Here is a 17,773-nt window from a genome sequence, read left to right as displayed (position 1 = left end):
TGTTGCGGGCTCGCTGCACCAGGGAGGCGTGGAGAAGATGATAGATCATGAGAGCTCGCAGAGGGCCTCGGATTCAAGTAGCTGCTCTACCCATTCATTTTAAATAATTTCATGTTGGCCTTCCACAATTCTCTGTCCTCTCTCTCTGCTATTGTCGGAGCAATCGTGGCAACATGTTATTTAGAGGACGGCCTCCCCTGTGTTTTTCTTCTCTAAGGCCGTTTAAACTATAGTCATTTCTTTCATCTATGTTATTTTCTAGCAGCATGAATACAAACGCACCCCAGCAGAAACGCTGCCAATCATTCGAGGATGAGGTAAGTTTGCTAAAGTGTCATTGTGTTTTTCCATTCAGGCGGCGGACTGTAGAACACATGAATCATAATAACAGGTTTGAAGATGTTCGTCCTCCGCTCTATTCCCCGAAAATCAGACAACCGCTGAAGTTTTAAAACATTTTTAATAGAAATAAAAATTTTGTATCAAAAAAAAAACTAAACATGCTTCAGACACTTCATCAGTTCTCATGAGGTTTTACAAATACATAGTCAGATAGCCAGGCACTGTATCTTTTTGTACATTTTCCCCCAGTTTTAGGATATGTCAGGACATAAAGCAGACATCATCAATCAATATTTAATAACATACATTAACTCGCCATTTAATTTGGTCAGCACTCACGTTTTATCCTGCAACACAAATGGTGTCGAAAGTAATACAGAGGGAGGCATGAGAAGCAGCATTGAATTCACAACACAAATGACCCCCACGATGTCACCACCCCCCCCCCCCCCCCCGAGACATTAGAGGGCTTTTATACTGCACAAAGCCAACTATTAATCTTTTCAGCGAGCTCAGGGGTGATGGATAGAGATATTGTATACTTTTGCAATTAGATTTTCATTTGTTGAAAAGCCTTACAACTCCCCGACACCTCCTCCCTATCAGGGAAGTGCCTGGAGAGGACATGTATAGTAATGAATTTCCTCAGTGGCCCGGTCCATTATGGATATCACCTTCGGGGCATATTGCACCGTCCTCTCAGGGGCCCACTTCATCTTAATTCCCCTCCTAATAGCCTTACACTACGTGTGGTGGAGAGAGTGGCTGGTGGCAGTGATGGGAGGGTCATCCAGGACGACTGCTCCCGGCTAAAAACACTGTTTATTTTAACCAGGAGCCGCTTGCGTGTCGATGCACACACACACACACACACACGTATGCTGAGTGGCAGTCTCGGGCTCGCTGGTAATACAAATCATGGCCTCACTTAAGCACAGAGAAACAATCACTCACTAGACCGTCACCATTTGAGAACAGTTTTTTTTAACGCACACAACAGGCTCAGGCCCAAACAATTGTTAACAACGCTGCAACAGAGTTTTTTTTTAAAACGCATTCCAAAGATATAATTTTTTCATTTTCTTTGTTTTTTTTTATTCGTGGTTTTTCCTCTTTTTTTTTCTTCTTTTAAACAACACAACACAGGATGTTCGAAACGGGCATGCTCAAAGTCGGCAGAGATCGTCTCCTACGTGGAGCCGGTCCGGGTCCAAGTCAGGGGGAACCTGGAAGAAGAAATCAAAACACATGGTCGGGACCAGCAGATCAGCTGGACATGTTGAGATGATCCCCCAGCTCCGGTCGTTTGAACTCGTGGGACCAGAATACATTTAGAGATTAAAAAAATAAAAGAAGAACAAAAACACAAAACCGCTTCTGGAAATCCAAGCACCACGTTTTCATGCCCTTTCCGGTGATGAGTAATCTCCTTTGTGACGCCTTGAGACTTTTAAGATTAATTGTAGTTTGCAAAAAAACTGGCAGACAACACCGAGAACACCGGAACATATTCTTCATCTCGAGTTCGGGTTCAGTCGGCGCCGCTCGGGAGACGTCGTGGAATGAGGTCATCGCTGAAAGGTAAACACTCCAAAGGAAAACGCTCCATCCCTCCAGGCCCCGGATCTCTGCCGTGCAAGTATTTTTTCATTTTCATGTTTATTCTTCTGAGGCAGACAAAAGATGGAATCTAGGAAATGTAGTGTTATCAGTTCAGGTCCTGGGATTTGTCCGTCCCTGCACGTCTCTGTGGTCTCTCCTCACCATGTCGTTTCTCAGGGCTTAACGCTTCTCTGGTCCTCCCGCCCGTTCAATGACACATCCTCTCTTCTATTAATTTTTTTTTCATTTCCCCCCCCCCCCCCCCCGGGCTGTGTTAAGTTCCCCTCGCGTGTTCCCTCCTCCGTCCGTCAGGGTGGAAATCCTGAATTACGATAAGAACCTCTGTCCCTTCCATTAGATTCCGTGGTTGCTGTAGCTGATGTAGGTTTGCTTTGTTGGGAATGCTGAAAGAGAGAGAGAGAGAGAAAGAGAGGGAGGGTTGAGGTGTCAAACTGTAGCACTAGAAAAATGATGATATGTGGCCATTTTTGCTTAAGATGAGAAGATATGTGTCCAGTCGCTGAGCAGCTCTCGTGCCACAGCACAATAATTCATCAAGATTCCTCTGATCTCCACATTTGAGCCTAAAACACATCCCAGCACGAGGGGGGAGGTTCAGTGAGACCCCCCCCCCCCCCACCACCTCTTCTCCCTTCCCTCTAGCTATCAGGCCTCAACTTGCCGCTTGTCTCCCCGGACCGTGTTAGCCCGACTCGCTGAGGTGGAGCAGATAAATCCTGACACATCGCCACCAGGATCTCGGCGGCCGTGGGAGCTGGCCCGGGACAGGAATTTTTCAATTTCATCAAGCCGTATATATCCGCGCGGCCGGCGACAGTGACAAATGGCGCTTATTCAAATAGCCGTGCCCCTGTAAACGCTCACCCCATCAGGATAAATTGCTGCCGGCTATCAATTCTGTGTCTTTGCCTTCTCGCCACTTACTGTAACAAAAGGCCTTATTAACCCTTCCACACAAAAAACTTAGGGCGAGATGGGAATTGATGCTGCGCCGTGGAGCTGTGCTGCCGGGGCCTCACAGCTCGGTGGCATCGTTACTATCGATGTGCGGCTTCGTGTGAACAGCTCAACACAACGTCAGCTCTTTTATTCTCTCCGGTGAAAGGGAACATTCCTCTCTCCCGTTGGTGCGAGAGGTAAATACAGTTTCCAAAATGTGCAACAAAAGGTGTGAGTCCTCGTTAGTGAAGTCGAGACAGAGGAAAAGTCTCTGTGCCCCCCCCCACCCCCCCACTGCCTGAGGTGAAGCAGAGGAGCAACGCTTTGAACGTTACACGAGTCATTTCTGCTGACTCACATGCTGAAGTCATTATTTACTTCACTGGTGTGTGACTCCAGTGTGTGTCACTGGTTCGGTGCAGCCAGGCTCTGTTGTTGGTAAACACTGAGACACAGAGGAGAACCAGACGCCCCCGGCTAATTCACAATTTTGAAATTAAATGATTAGTCATAAACTTTATTCTAAATCGATGGATTAAACTACAACATGTTGAACTAACACACAGTGAAATGTTTCTCTGAGCCCAACGGGAGGTTTTCAAATTGATGGTTTTGTCTGAAATTTTCAAATAAGAAATGATATTCTTCAATTTCAAGCGACACCCAGTGAATGTTTGGTTTCATTAAAATAAAAACAGATTGTGTTGTTAAGTCGATAATGAGCAACTTCACAGTTTGAAGTTAGATTGAAATGTCAATGATGATTCATAGGACAATAAAGTTTAAATCACTCATCTGGCTTCAAAATGAGTTTGATTTTAGTTTAGATTTTAGTTTAGCTTTTTGCTTTTAAATTAAATTAAAGCAACATTTTTTATATCACATAGATTAGAATGTAATACAAGCTGCATCATCAGACTGATAGGTAAGGTTAAATTGAATAAACCCCTTAGGGATGATAAGGCAAAAAATTGACTCATCAATTATTCAGTAATTTAACAATCATTAAACCCAAACTCGATAATCAGCGGAAGTTAGAGAAGTCAACCAATTAAAGCACAAGTGATTGATGTAAGTTCTACATTTTATATTAGGTCAAAGGTCAGGGGAACATTTGATTCAGTATTCGCGAAAAACAGCGCAATTTTATTATGAGCTTTATTCTTACCTAGTCGGCCTAGAAGTGAAATAACTCCAGAGACACAATCAATATATCCCTGTTTCAACATGTGAAAGTTTTACTGATGTAGAATACATGCATTGTTGAGACACAGAACGCCCTCCTCCTCCTCCTCCTCCTCCTCCTCCCCCTCCTCCTCCTCCTCCTCCTCCTCCTCCCCCTCCTCATCCTCCTCCTCCTCCTCCCCCTCCTCCTCCTCCTCCTCCTCCTCCTCCCCCTCCTCATCCTCCTCCTCCTCCTCCCCCTCCTCATCCTCCCCCTCCTCCTCCTCCTCCTCCTCCTCCTCCCCCTCCTCCTCCTCCTCCTCCTCCTCCCCCTCCTCCTCCTCCTCCTCCTCCCCCTCCTCCTCCTCCTCCTCCTCATCCTCCTCCCCCTCCTCCTCCTCCTCATCCTCCTCATCCTCCTCCCCCTCCTCCTCCTCCTCCTCCTCCTCATCCTTCTTCTCCCCCTCCTCCTCCTCCTCCTCCTCCTCCTCCTCCTCCTCCCCCTCCTCCTCATCCTCCTCATCCTCCTCATCCTCCTCCCCCTCCTCCTCCTCCTCATCCTCCTCCTCTTCCTCCTCCTCCTCCTCCTCCTCCTCTTCCTCCTCCTCCTCCTCCTCTTCCTCCTCATCCTCCTCCCCCTCCTCCTCCTCCTCCTCCTCCTCCTCATCCTTCTTCTCCCCCTCCTCCTCCTCCTCCTCCTCCTCCTCCCCCTCCTCCTCATCCTCCTCCTCTTCCTCCTCCTCCTCCTCCTCCTCATCCTCCTCCTCTTCCTCCTCCTCCTCCCCCTCCTCCTCATCCTCCTCCTCTTCCTCCTCCTCCTCCTCCTCCTCATCCTCCTCCTCTTCCTCCTCATCCTCCTCCCCCTCCTCCTCCTCCTCATCCTCCTCCTCCTCCTCCTCCTCCCCCTCCTCCTCCTCCTCCCCCTCCTCCTCCTCCTCCTCCCCCTCCTCCTCCTCCTCCTCCTCCACATTTACTGGATTCAGTGGAGTGTTAAATAACACGCTACACAGCTGTTTATAAGTAACACTGCCCCCCCCCCCCCCCCTCATCAGTATTCCTGCTTCTTACTTTGTGTTTCCAGGCTTTCACACAGCTCGGTCTTTGCTTCTCCGTTGGGTCTGAGTCCGGCCTTGGGGTTGAATTTGTTGGACATGGTGGCGGCAGTGACCACGGCCTTGAGGCTGCGCGTGCGCTTGGGCACGTTCTGCTCGGGGTGGAACAGAACCACGTAGACCTTGGGCATGTAGAGCAGCCCCAGGGACACCGAGGCGCTCAGGCTCACCGAGATGGTCAGCGTGGTTGTTTGGATGTACATCTGCAGAAAAAGGGGAAAACACCAAACAGTGCACAACACAATCAGTTTAGCGTTTTTTCCACACTAGATGTTACACGTTTCTCTGTGTGGGTGTAGCCGCCTCGATGACATCTGCTGTGTGTCATTCTAATTAGAGCGTCCAATGACCCGTTTGTGGGCCAAGCTGTTGTTGAAGTAGTTTCCACTGCGTCCAGTAAAGGATTCAGGTCTATGCAAGTGAAAGTGACGTGATTAAACTTGTTTTAAATCAGCATCTCATCTGCTTTTTTACGGCTCCTGGGCCGGACCAGCCCCGGCCACCTTGTTTGTTTCATTTTCTGCCATGCTAGTTTTAATATGACCGGCCCGTGATGATCCTATTTCTGACTCATAACAAGCGGGCCCATAAAAAAAAGAAACAAGCTCATGAAAATTTTACACAAGGTCAAACTCTCTGATTTGCGGGGGCAGGTTTGTGGTGGTGGTGGTGATGGTGGTGGTGATGGTGTGGGGGGGGGGGTGGGGGGGTATCTCTCTCATCCACGTTCCATTTTAATTGTTTGCAAAGTTGCGGCGAATTAATGAGTCATTTTCGGGGAAGCGTTAAAGTGGGAGGAAAGCCTGTGTGTATATTTCTATACATCACACTATATTGTGACTGCTTGACTGGCCAGCTGAGAGAAATCAACTTGGGTTTGCGAAGTCCCCCCCCCCCCCCCCCCCTCTATCTCTCTGCAGCAGGAGTCCCGACCTTTTGGAGACTGGCACAGACACGTCGGTGGAAACATAGGAAACAGGGATCAGATGTTTTTTGTGCCCAAATCACCTCGGAACAGACGATCAAGCTCTTCCACAGGATCCAATTTTTAACTGATTTTTAATTTGTCACATTCAAGTCATATTGTTCAAATCACAACTACAGATTGGGAATCTGTAAAAAACACAAATGACATGCTGTTACATTGAAACCGAGGTCCAACATGAACACTGACAAAGTCAATTTGCCTAATTTAAGGACCAGTTTGTTTACACGTGGTTGTGTTTGTTGACAAACCGTGTGTACAGGCTGTGCACCGCTACAGAAAAGGCTCAATTAGGTGGATTTCCCGGTGTGAATACAACGGGCTCACCATCTGTGTGTAAAAGTGGGAATCACAGGAACTCGTCCTGTTCATTCGTTTTCTGCCGACATCGCATGAAAACCGACAAACAGCTGGCTCGGCATTGTGCTCGATACCTCAGCACACCCCAGATGAGACAGACGCCTCCACTTCCTGTTGTACATGTTTTCATTTATGAATTCAGAGTCAGTGTAAGGACAAAATGTACTTACTCCGATGTGAGCGGGAGCTGACACTTCATATGAGGAGAGGTTGTTATCTCTGGGTTTTTACAATGTAGGAACATGTATTTTTGTTTTTCTCAGCCCATAGAGTATTGGGCCATATGTTAGAAATATGAACATTTTAAGAGGAGTTTCTTACTCTTTCCTTTTTAACCATTTACCAGCATTTAAACCTAACCCTGAATTACAAGAAAATCCAAAAACTATTATCATTATCATCTCCCTGGTTGAGTATTACACCCGTCAGCTAAGGAGGTCAGTTTCCCATTTGTTTGACGTAAAAGAAAACTTGGTGAAAGGATGAAACATGAAATAAAAGTTAAGTAACTGCCAGCAAATATTTAATGGATCTTGATGTTTATAGTTTTGGTAAACGGAGGGAACTGATATTTCTGAGGATAAAATTAGTTGTGGAACCAAATGAAAATCTGGATCCAGTGGATTTTATGAGAATTGTTTGTGTTCATCACTTGTTTTATCATTTTAACATTCCAGCTGAATCAGTGTATTTAATCAATTTGATATAAATAAAAGATAATCTTCCTTATAGCCATTTAGCTTATAGCAACAAATAAACTTATCTTCTTTATTATTTTTTCTTTCATTAGCTCATTTTCCAACCTGTCTGATAATATATAGCTACAAGTTTGATAACTTTGAAAACCACACAAGTATTGAACTACAAGCTCTTAAACAACTTCACTTTGAGGCTTTGAAGCCGGATTTCTTGGGTGGCTGTGGCGGAGGGGGAGAGTGGTCGTCCTCCAACCTGAAGGTCCGCTGTTCGATCCCCAGTCTGACCCATCTGCATGCCGAAGTGTCCTTGGGCAAGATGTTGAACCCCGTATGGCCCCCATAGAATAACTAAGTGCTGCGAATAGATGCACCGTATGAATGTGTGTGTGAATTGGTGGATGTCAAACTGTACTGTAAAGAGCTTTGAGTGGTCATCAAGACTAGAAAAGCAATATATATAAATACAAAACCATTTTAACCATTTCTAGCATCTGTATGTTTCTATGGCTAAAAAAAAAGAAAATAATTTGTGTTGTTCTCACACTGCCTCAAGCAGAAGCTGTTGTTATTACTTTAAATAACATAATTGAGTTGTGTTTTCATTTTCCTGTCGTCTTAATAAGGCAGCTTATTAAATAGTTGAGAAAACATAAAGCTTATTACTTATTAAAAGAATAAAGAAAAGAGCTACGTGTCTTTTAGTTTTTCATTATTGACTGAAATTAAAAGTAGAATATATGATTCCACCTTTAAAGATGGATCATATCTCTGTGGTTTTACTGGGTGAGTCTATATCAACTGCTGATTGAACCCCCCCACACACACTAGGTCCCTGCTGGTTTTTCATCAAAGCTGAGTAACATTTAGCTGATGTGCAGATGTGACCTCTGCTTGGATGTCCTGTTTGTTTGTGTGACGTGTGGCTCTCCCTCCGGACTGCATGCATCTCGTCTCAGTGCGGCCTGGTGCCATGTGGGGCTGCTGGCCTCAGAGAACAGTGGAAGAACTGAAGCAGTATGATGGAGGGACAGCTGTGGTGGTCCTCTCCCAGCTGTAAGGAGCGTTAACCAGTGAACTGCTCTGGGCTCATTTCACTGCCGCCTCAGGGACCGACGGTTGAACCCAAGCTGTTACCACGAGAAGGAAAAAATAACAATCTGTGTGGCCTTTTCTCCAAGAATAGCTTCCTACTTGGACAAGCTGTTACCGGTTACTTATAGATACTGTCAGTATATCTGAAACAAGTATTTAGATCTATAGTATATATATATATATGTGTTATATCAGTATCGTAAAATATATACAAAAGTTTTCCAAGCTCAACTACATTTTCCATTCCGATTATGAAATTCTACACAATTTCATCATCATCATCATCATTAAAACTTTTTCTCAATTTATTTGTCCAGAAAAAAATGAAATGAAACCGTGATTAACAAACATCATGAAAAACTCAAATGTCTCAAATGAGCAGTTTTCTGAAACCAACATCTAATTTTTCAGAATTTTAAAAGAAAATTGCAAGTTATCATATCAGAGAATTAAAATTCAAGTCTGAAAATGATTTGAGGATTTTCTTGAAATACTATTCGCCAATTGAATGATTCAATTGATTTTGTAAATATTGTATGATGACAAAAACTAAACCATCGATGCAATTAGATACATGTTACTGTTTCACATGAAAGGTCAAGTAAATGAAAACATGAATTTATTCTTAATTAAATTCAATTATTTTAAATTATTTTATTAGATAAAATGCTTAACAGACTTAAATGTAAAATATAGAACACAACTAGTGCTTCACTAATACTGGCTCTTTAAGGTCAATGTGAGTATTTAAAAAAATCCATCTCCCACTCTGCTGCCTCTGAGAGTCGCCCGGTGTTTACTCCCAAACCGAGCCCTGTTCACTGTGTCAGTTCTGCTCCCATGTTCAATCCATTCATTTGTCTCCTCCTGATTACAGTGCACCTGATCCAGCACCGGGCGCCGCACATGAAAGAGAGTTTCTGTGTTTCCCACACGCCTGACAGGCCTTCAGCGGAACGCGCCCGGGGCGAGAGGCAACACAGGAGAAGTACAGCCGCAAAACATGGGAGGAAAAAAAAACCCACTGGGATCTATGAGTCCATAACGTCTCTGACACGAGGAGTTAAAAGAAATCACACATCACTGGCTTTAGAGTGAGCTCAGCTAAGTGAGAGCATCTGTGATAACTGATAACGTGAGATTAATCTGAGGGTTAATCAATGTAAACAGATAAAGTGATTCTATTTCCTGCCGGGGACTCTGGAGAGCTTCTGCTCCAGGATGCAAACTATCAAATTCATTCAAACTGCATAATTCCCTATTCTACACGGAGCTACTGGTTATTTCTCAGCGTGCAGCACAAATGTTGCGCAGAGAGACTTGCTGCATGAGGATTCACTTTAATTGCACACTAATTAAGTTTATAAACAAATAGGAGCCCCTGGGGGGGGGGGACGCAATAATATACCTTCATGGGAGAATGTCATTTATTAAGATCACAATCCTTTGGCCTTGATTAGGTTCACTGCCTGCTCAGCCATTACTGGAGCACCGGGGGGGTCAATAGCCAGGACCCAGAGGGACCGCTGTGCTTTCGGCCTAATAAACACAGCGACCGCTCTATGAAGATGCTGCTCTGCTCTCTCTGCAGCATCGGTCTTCATTATGTATCCCTGAGCCTGTGGGACATCAGTGTGAGTAATGCTGCTAATCTGTGGACTGAGGAGAGACAAAGAAGGAAAAGGAAAAGGGCCGGGACGAACACACCGAGGACGCTCCGGTCTAACGTCTTGTCTCGATGAACTCCCCCTCAACTCCCCCTCAACTCCCACTCAACTCCCACTCAACTCCCACTCAACTCCCACTCAACTCCCACTCTCTGTCCGACCGGCGCACCGACAGCAGTTCAGGCTGACACCGCCAAAAGTGTGATGGAAACTTCACGGCGAAATAAACAACAGCGCTCGATCCGTCAGTCCAGTCGTGCACCGCGATGGCAGCTCCTCACTGTGTGGGCTGATTGAATTTGAATTGAGCCTATTGTTCCAAAGCCCCATTTCCATGCAGGCTATCGTGCGACGCCCCCCCCTCCCCCGGCCCCCGTCTCGGAGACAACCCCTGATTTAGACGCTTGCTCCAGGTAAGCAGGTGTCACATCTATTCCTGACGGCGGCGCACAGTTCAGTGATCGTGCTCCACAGATAAAGCAGGTGTCCCTGTTTGAATGATGGAGGGAACCTCCTGCGCCGTTTGTTACGTTCATCCCTCCGTCAGGTTGACAAATAAACGGCTGTGCCTGTAACGCCGAGGCAGAGGCCCCGTTGTAAACTGGTGATGAGAGCAGAGGCGAGGAGATAAGGTAAATCAAGACCCCGGAGGAAGTGGAGCATTTAATTGGTGTGAACTACACGTCAGCGTGGGCGGTGAGGCTTCGCGGGGCCTGTCACTTACAGTGAGATGATTACGAGGTGCGCTTGCTTTGACACGTTCACTCTTTTAATAGGTACATTGTTTATGTAACCGCTCAGAAAATCAGTCACAGGTTTTATTTTCTTACGTGTGAAATGTTAAAGCCAAGAAGTCCTGATAAAAGAACATGGGTTGATTGTCACTGGTCTTCAGAACACACATGTGTTCACAGGACACGTGTGTTTTTCTATTTGGGGATGGGGGGGATTTGTCATTTTAATTATTAGAGGTTATGTTTTCACCCCTGTCTGTTTGTTTGTTGATTTGTTTGTTAGCTGCTTTGATTGTTTGTCATCAGGATTGTGCAAAATCTACGAACAGATTTCACCAAACTAGTGAAATGATGGGAAATGGGCCAAGAAAGAAGTCACTGTGAATCTGAGGCAAGCAGAAAATGCCACGTCGGCATCGGCAAACATGCAAATCTATACCGATATGATACCACATGTTTAAAGTATAATCCAGATAAAACTGCAGTTTTTCTTTTCACAGAAATCAGGTTTTCACCACAGCTATTGCTCTAAACTGCCACTAGCGAGTGCTGTGTTTAGATAAGTGGAAAATAAGGGATTCCAGGTAGTGTAGCGTCAGCAGAGCTAGCTCAAATGTCAACAATTTGACAATATTTCATGCAGGAAAGTCAGTTTCAGGGAGTGGCACCAGTGTGGACAATTACAACAGGAGCAATCTCATGAAGTGAAAAAAATGCTGAAACTTACCCAGACTGGTCAAACTCCACGAAAAAGCCAGTTGCCACCAACTTGATTTATTTTTAAACAAAACACACACTGTACGACTTGTAGGGAACGAGAGGAGTTGGCAGCAGACAACACCACAAATGTCCAACTGTCATGTTTTCTCGCACCACAACAAACCTGGAGAGCGTCCAGCAGCTTGCACTGTGTCTGTGCAGTGCAGTGCAATGTGTGCTGAAAGGAGAGAAACAGGAAGGATCTGTCTGTCTGATGAAATACTTAATAAACTTCTCTAGTATAAATGACTCAAAGCACTTTACACTACGAGGCGCATTCACCCATTCACACACATTCATTCTGTGCTTCTTCATTTCAATGTTTGTTCTATTACAAGTCATTCACCTTAGTGGTTAGTGGATAACCTGCACTTCCTTCTGTGCCACAGACCATCCATCAATCCATCGGTCCATCCATACATACATATATCCATTTTCCTATCTACATAAACAGAATATAAATGTTGGCTGATCAAAATTAGATATCTGAAGATTTGGCCTTCCACAATAGGAAACTGTAATTGTTTTAAATAAACATAATATGATACTTATAACTACTTCCCCCCTTTGCTCCTGATGGATCACGGTCATGAACTCTACCATCACCACAGAGCTTTGTCATTTGAGGACTTGCTGAAACGGCCGATGCTGGATTTAATTTCTGGGAAGTCAGTTTGTGAAAAGCGTTCCACTCTAACAAAGAAAACGTGCACGGCCTTACTTCCCCTGAACCGTATTAGAGTGTGAATACTTTTTTTTCTGACTCGACACTCAAAGGCCCTTTTAATATTATATTAAATGTGATTTTTCTCTCTTAAATGAATACAAGGGGAAAAAGTGGAACATTTCCCTGAAGCTAAATTTCCATGTTTGAGTTTCATTTTATGTTTTACCTCAACGCTTATGGCTCAGGGTGATGGTAGAAGTTCTCTAAACGATAAAAATAGGCCTATCTCCCAGCCATTGTGTGTACAGTTTTCAACAGAACATAAAAATTAATGAATGAGGAAATTGGGAGCGAGGAAACTGAGGGTCTTTGATTAGTTTTTTTGAGTTTGTAAATCATCATCATTTAAATTCATCCGAGGTACAGAAGAAGAAGACGAAACAAAAAAGTAGGACTTCACTTACTCTTTATAGATTTTTTTTTTTCTATCCCCACTTGTATTTTTACTATTCAGAGCCATGCCAGCTAATGGATTACCTCATCCTCCGAAAAAAGCTGCTCGATATCTCTGTGATTGTTTAATTCTCTTTCATCTTCAGAGAGGAGATGGGATGATTAAACAAAGAGCTCTCCGGTCTCCATGGCTGCTGTTGACATGCGACTTAGGATGAGCAACACTCACATTAAAAAAGAATGTGGGCTTTGTACTCGGGCTGCTTTTTCTTTACTGTGTATGATAATCAAGAAGGTAATACTTTTATTGGTGCACAGGCAATTTTTCTATTGTCTACATCAGTGGATTTATGGGGCACGAGAAAACCAGCACTCAGATTCACACAAGTTGAGGCTCCGTGGTGTTAACACAACATGCAACATATGGGAAGACGTCGTTAAAGTGCGAGTCACACACTTTTACTAATTCATATTAATGTAATGCAATTGGCTGCAGCAGTGTGGGTGTTTTCTGCAGTGCCGTCGACTGTAGAATCTGATTTTAGGATGCTGAGCATGATGCAATGCACACTCTCCATCTGTGTCTCCACTCAGGTAAACCGTCGCAGCCAGTTTTCCTGAGCCAGGATTCTGATGCATTGTTTCGTGTAAAGGAGGTAAGGATTAATTTGTTGCATCTGTCAGACCCATGCTGGCACCGTCGATAGTGTCCCTGCCAAAATGAGGCTTTTCCCTCTTGGCTTCTCTTGTAGCCACTGAGCCCCTTTCGTTTCACGGCCAAAGACCTCTTTCAACTGGATATACAACATTTCTACTGTGTCATTGTTGTAGCCTTTTGGCTTCGACTCATCCGGAGGCGCGTTCCAAGCCCCTCTGGATCCCTCTTGACCTGTAGCCTCCCAGTGCTCCCACTGGATGTGATCCAGGTCCACGGTTCACGAGGTCAGGAACATTGATTTGACATGGGAATATGAGTGTGCGCTTTGTGTTTATGTAAACAGCTCATGGGTTTCTAATGCACTGTGGCATACAGCCATCACATATAAGTGAGTCACAGGTTTGTGTGCTGCCCACAGAGTTAATAGAGAATGAACTCAGAAAACTGTGTCCACACTTGGAGAGCGTTAGTGTTTTTTCAAAGTCTGAGACTTCCGCGTGACATCCCGCTTTTTAGCTGCGGTTTCTAGCAGCTGAGGTCTATTCACTTCATTTATAAAATTGCAGTTATCCTAAAAAAATTAAGTTGAATTTTGATATGAAAAAGGCAAATTTATTGAGATTACAGAGCTGCACTGTAAGTAGTGGGAAACGTTTGGAGTAGTACCTGCACGATTTAAACATGAAAAGTCAAAGCACTTACTATCCACCATAGTTCCAAGTATAAGTACCTTGAAATGACTATGATTTCAAAGTAATAGTTTCAATCAGTTGTGTCAATAGTAGGAGAAGAGAAATAAAGCAGAAGTGGTTGTAATCTTACCTTCTCCGTGGACTGTGAGGTGCCGAAGAAGATTGGGATGAACGCCAGCCAAATAATGCAGGTGGTGTACATAGTGAAACCGATGGGTTTTGCCTCATTGAAGGTCTCGGGCACCCCTCTGGTTTTAATGGCATACACTGTACAGGTGACCATCAGCAGCATGCTGTAGCCCAGCAGGCAGATGAGAGACAGGTCAGAGATGTCACACTTGAGCACACCACGAGCCAGCACGGGGTTAGACGTCCTCTGGTCCTCGTAGTCAATGATTGCCTTGGAGGGATCAACGCCGAACCAGATGCACACCCCGAGCAGCTGCACCGACGCCAGGGTGAACGTGATGGCTAGCTGGGAGGCGGGAGAAATTAACTTGGGTGCGCTCACGGACATGCTGCCCTGCTCAAAGATGCGGTAAATACGATTGGTCTTGGTGAGTAGGGCGGCATAGCTGATGCTCATCCCCAGACCCAAGAAGATCCTCCGCAGGGAGCAGATTCCGACATCGGGGGTGGAAATCATCAGGAATGTGGTGGCGTAGCAGAGAAAGATGCCGGTCAGCAGCACGTAGCTCAGCTCTCGGCCCGATGCCTTCACGATGGGGGTGTCGTTGTGGCGGATGAACGTGACCACCACAAACAAAGTGGCCATGATGCCGAGGACGGCAATGAGCACGGGGATGACCGCCCACGGAGAGCTCCACTCCAGCTTGACGATGGGGATCGGAGCACAACCCGTGTGGTTCTCGTTCGGCCGCAAATCAAAGCGGCACATCTTACAGGTGTAGGTGTCCGCCTGATACTGGTAACCATCGCAGCGCTCGCAGTGCCAGCAGCAGGGGATGCCCTTCACGATTTTCTTGCGCTCGCCAAGCTGACAGGGATGGCTGCAGATTGAGGTGGGGATCTGACGGACGCCACCCGGCCACTGCATCGAACGAACCTGCGACGGCGGAGAGATACAGAGACATGAAGGGACGTTAAGACAGATGAGAAGAGATTTGTGCTAAGCTGCCTGTATCCTTTAAAATGGCGGTGACAGGTAGTGATGCTTTACTGATCCCAGAAGATCCGCAGCCCCGGGGGTCGAGGAAAGTCTAGACAGATGGTACTTATTGTTGGGGTTTTGGAGCTTGTGCTAAAATATGATCTGATACTACTTGGTTATGAGCTGCGGCAGTGGGGCTAGTATCGTTTCCCCCCCTGTGAGTCTGTAGCTGGAACTACCACTGTGGTGGATTTGAGTACTTGGGCTTGTTTTTAAAGGATTTGTCTGCCTGCCTGCATCCCTGTCTATGTGTGGACATATTTTGTCACCGCAAAAACATCACAACAGGTAATATAGAGTCACTAAACTTTAAAGTTGTGAAGTTAAAGGGGACATATTATGAAAATTCCACTTTTGTAGTGCTTCTACATGTTAATTTGGGTATCTGGCATGTCTACCGTCCCCAAAACTCTGGAAAAAAACAACTCCCGTGATTTGTTGTGGTTCCTCTATGTCAGAAACGATACGCTAGAGTGCGTCGAATGGGATTACGACCGAAATAAACGTCAAAGTCACACCATGCCCATGTAGGAAGTCTCGCTAGCCGGGCTCCACCGGCCCGGTTAGACTCAAAACAGGTCAATCTGAGGAGGGCTGTTTTAGACAGGGTTAAAAGGTGCTGTTTTAAATTATCTTTCTGGTATTTTGACCAAAATATGTTACAAACATTTCAATAAGACCCGAAGGAACCATATCAACTTGTGGTAAAATGGGCATAATATGTCCCTTTTAATTTAAAATCAAAGGGTCGAGGTCGAAGAAGGGAGTCGCCTGACCCTTAATTACCAAAAGCTACAGGGTCAGAATGTCAGCGTGATATTAGGCGGTGTGGAGAAAGTCTCTATTTTTATATAGATTCAGTAAAAATGTCCAAGTGAGAGGTCGAATCATCTGAAGGGCAGCACACAGGAGGAAAAGGGGGGGGACATTGTTTGCTCTACAGGAAACTGACAGTGTTTCATTCCTCTTGTTCCAGTTGTTTGTTTTTCAAAAAATCAATACTCAAGAGAAATGAATGATGAATTCCATTCCAGCCGACTCCTCTCTCTGGTGGACCCCTCCCCCCCTCCCCCTCTCCCTCTCCTTTTACTGGCATACTTGTAAAGATAAATTAAATTCCTCATTTAAAACGGCGCCGCTCTCTTTAACGTTATCAATTTTTTTTACTCAATTGTGATTCGTTCATCCAAAGCCGGTAAATGTGTCTCTAAATATGTATTTAATTAAGAACTCAAAGAACGCTAATTAAATAACGCCGGCTTTAGAGTCGGAGCTGGCACGTTACACAGTCGGTGCCCAGCCACAGACCTTATTCTCTGCATAGAGCACACGTTGTGTAGAGGTTGTGCAGACAAAGCCCCTCTCGAGCTGCTTCATGTGTTCAATCGTGCTCTCCTTCTACCCGCCCAAGGCCTCCTCTTCATTTTGTCCAAACATAATTTGTTTGGTGCCTTCGTGTAATTTGCGGTTATAATACCGTTACTCCATCACAGCTCCTGCCCACAGTATTGTTTTTTGGGAGAGTCACTGATGCCGTCTGGAGAGATGATATTTAATATGTCTGTCCTTAAGCTTTCATAGCGCTCCTCTTTTCATCACAGTCTGCCCTGTTAATCATTCAAGCGCCCTCTGGATATTTACACCTTTGAAGATGGCACTCAGCGCTGTCGAATGGTTTGGGACGAGGCAGTGGGAGAACTCGCAGCTGCGGAGAAGTCGGGTTCTTTACAGAGGCATTTTTTGCCGCGGATACCAACGTTCACACAGCACTTACAAGCAGAATGGAGAATATCTGCAGAACATGTGCGGGCGATGGACAGAAAACAGAGATGCTTACGTTAAAGTGGAGCTGATCGGTCCAGTGGCCGATGATTTTGTATTCAGCCGTCTGGTTCTGGATCTGGTACTGGTAGATCTCGTAGCGTCCAGGGGCGTCTCCGTTTTCGTTGAAGAGCACAGGGTTGCCGGCTATGCCTAAACGAGAGATAAACCATCATCATCATCATCATCATCATTTCCTGCACATGCTATTTTCTGTGTTGTGAGCATGAATCCGTGAAGGCAAACTAATGCGATGCCGTTATTATTGCAGTTAATACAGCAATCATTCCAGCACATTATAAACTAATCTGATGTTTCTGGATTCTTTCTTTTTCTCTCTAATTCAATGAGAGCATATTTTCAATAGCTGTGGATGTTTCCCTATGAAAACATGTAGTAAGACTCAGGGTCACACCGGATGATTCTTGATCACAAGGTTAAACATTCAATGCCAGCAGGAATGTGGTGTGTCTCTGACTTTCATGCTGTAACACATCAATCTTTTTCTCTCCAACCGTCTTTTAAAACCTCAGATATATCAAAACCGACATATATTGAGGTCAAAGTTTGAAGTAATTGTTATATTGATTTTTAGTGGTATCACCAAGCCCTAATATGTAATATTAAAGTAGTCGTATAGCTGCCTTAAAACCATCTTACTACAGTCGGCTAATATTTCTTGCGTTCCTGGTCTCTTCTCTCTCCTCAACCCACTCGAGGGCAAATGGCCGCCCACCCTGTGTCCTGTTCTGCTTGAAGTTTCTTCCTGTTAGAAGTGATTATTCTTCTCCGCTGTCACAGAGTGCGGCTCATTATAGGAACTGTTGGGTGTCTCT

General features: G+C 45.0%; 1 protein-coding gene across 2 annotated transcripts in view; it reads right to left on the bottom strand.

Moving 5' to 3' along the window:
* Nucleotides 1-2,298: 2,298 nt before the first annotated feature.
* LOC128456044 (metabotropic glutamate receptor 4-like) overlaps nucleotides 2,299-17,773 on the bottom strand; it is a 122,391-nt gene continuing 106,916 nt past the window's right edge. For both annotated transcript variants that reach the window (XM_053440079.1, XM_053440086.1), the window contains exons 7-10: nucleotides 16,954-17,090; nucleotides 14,076-15,011; nucleotides 5,137-5,383; nucleotides 2,299-2,348 (exon numbers count right to left, since the gene is read on the bottom strand). In XM_053440079.1, the coding sequence (XP_053296054.1) occupies nucleotides 2,299-2,348; nucleotides 5,137-5,383; nucleotides 14,076-15,011; nucleotides 16,954-17,090 (1,370 nt within the window). The remainder of the gene's footprint in view (nucleotides 2,349-5,136; nucleotides 5,384-14,075; nucleotides 15,012-16,953; nucleotides 17,091-17,773) is intronic.

This window comes from Pleuronectes platessa, chromosome 2, assembly GCF_947347685.1.
Source record: "Pleuronectes platessa chromosome 2, fPlePla1.1, whole genome shotgun sequence".
Taxonomy (NCBI): domain Eukaryota; kingdom Metazoa; phylum Chordata; class Actinopteri; order Pleuronectiformes; family Pleuronectidae; genus Pleuronectes; species Pleuronectes platessa.
This window is presented reverse-complemented; position numbering and strand designations above follow the sequence as displayed.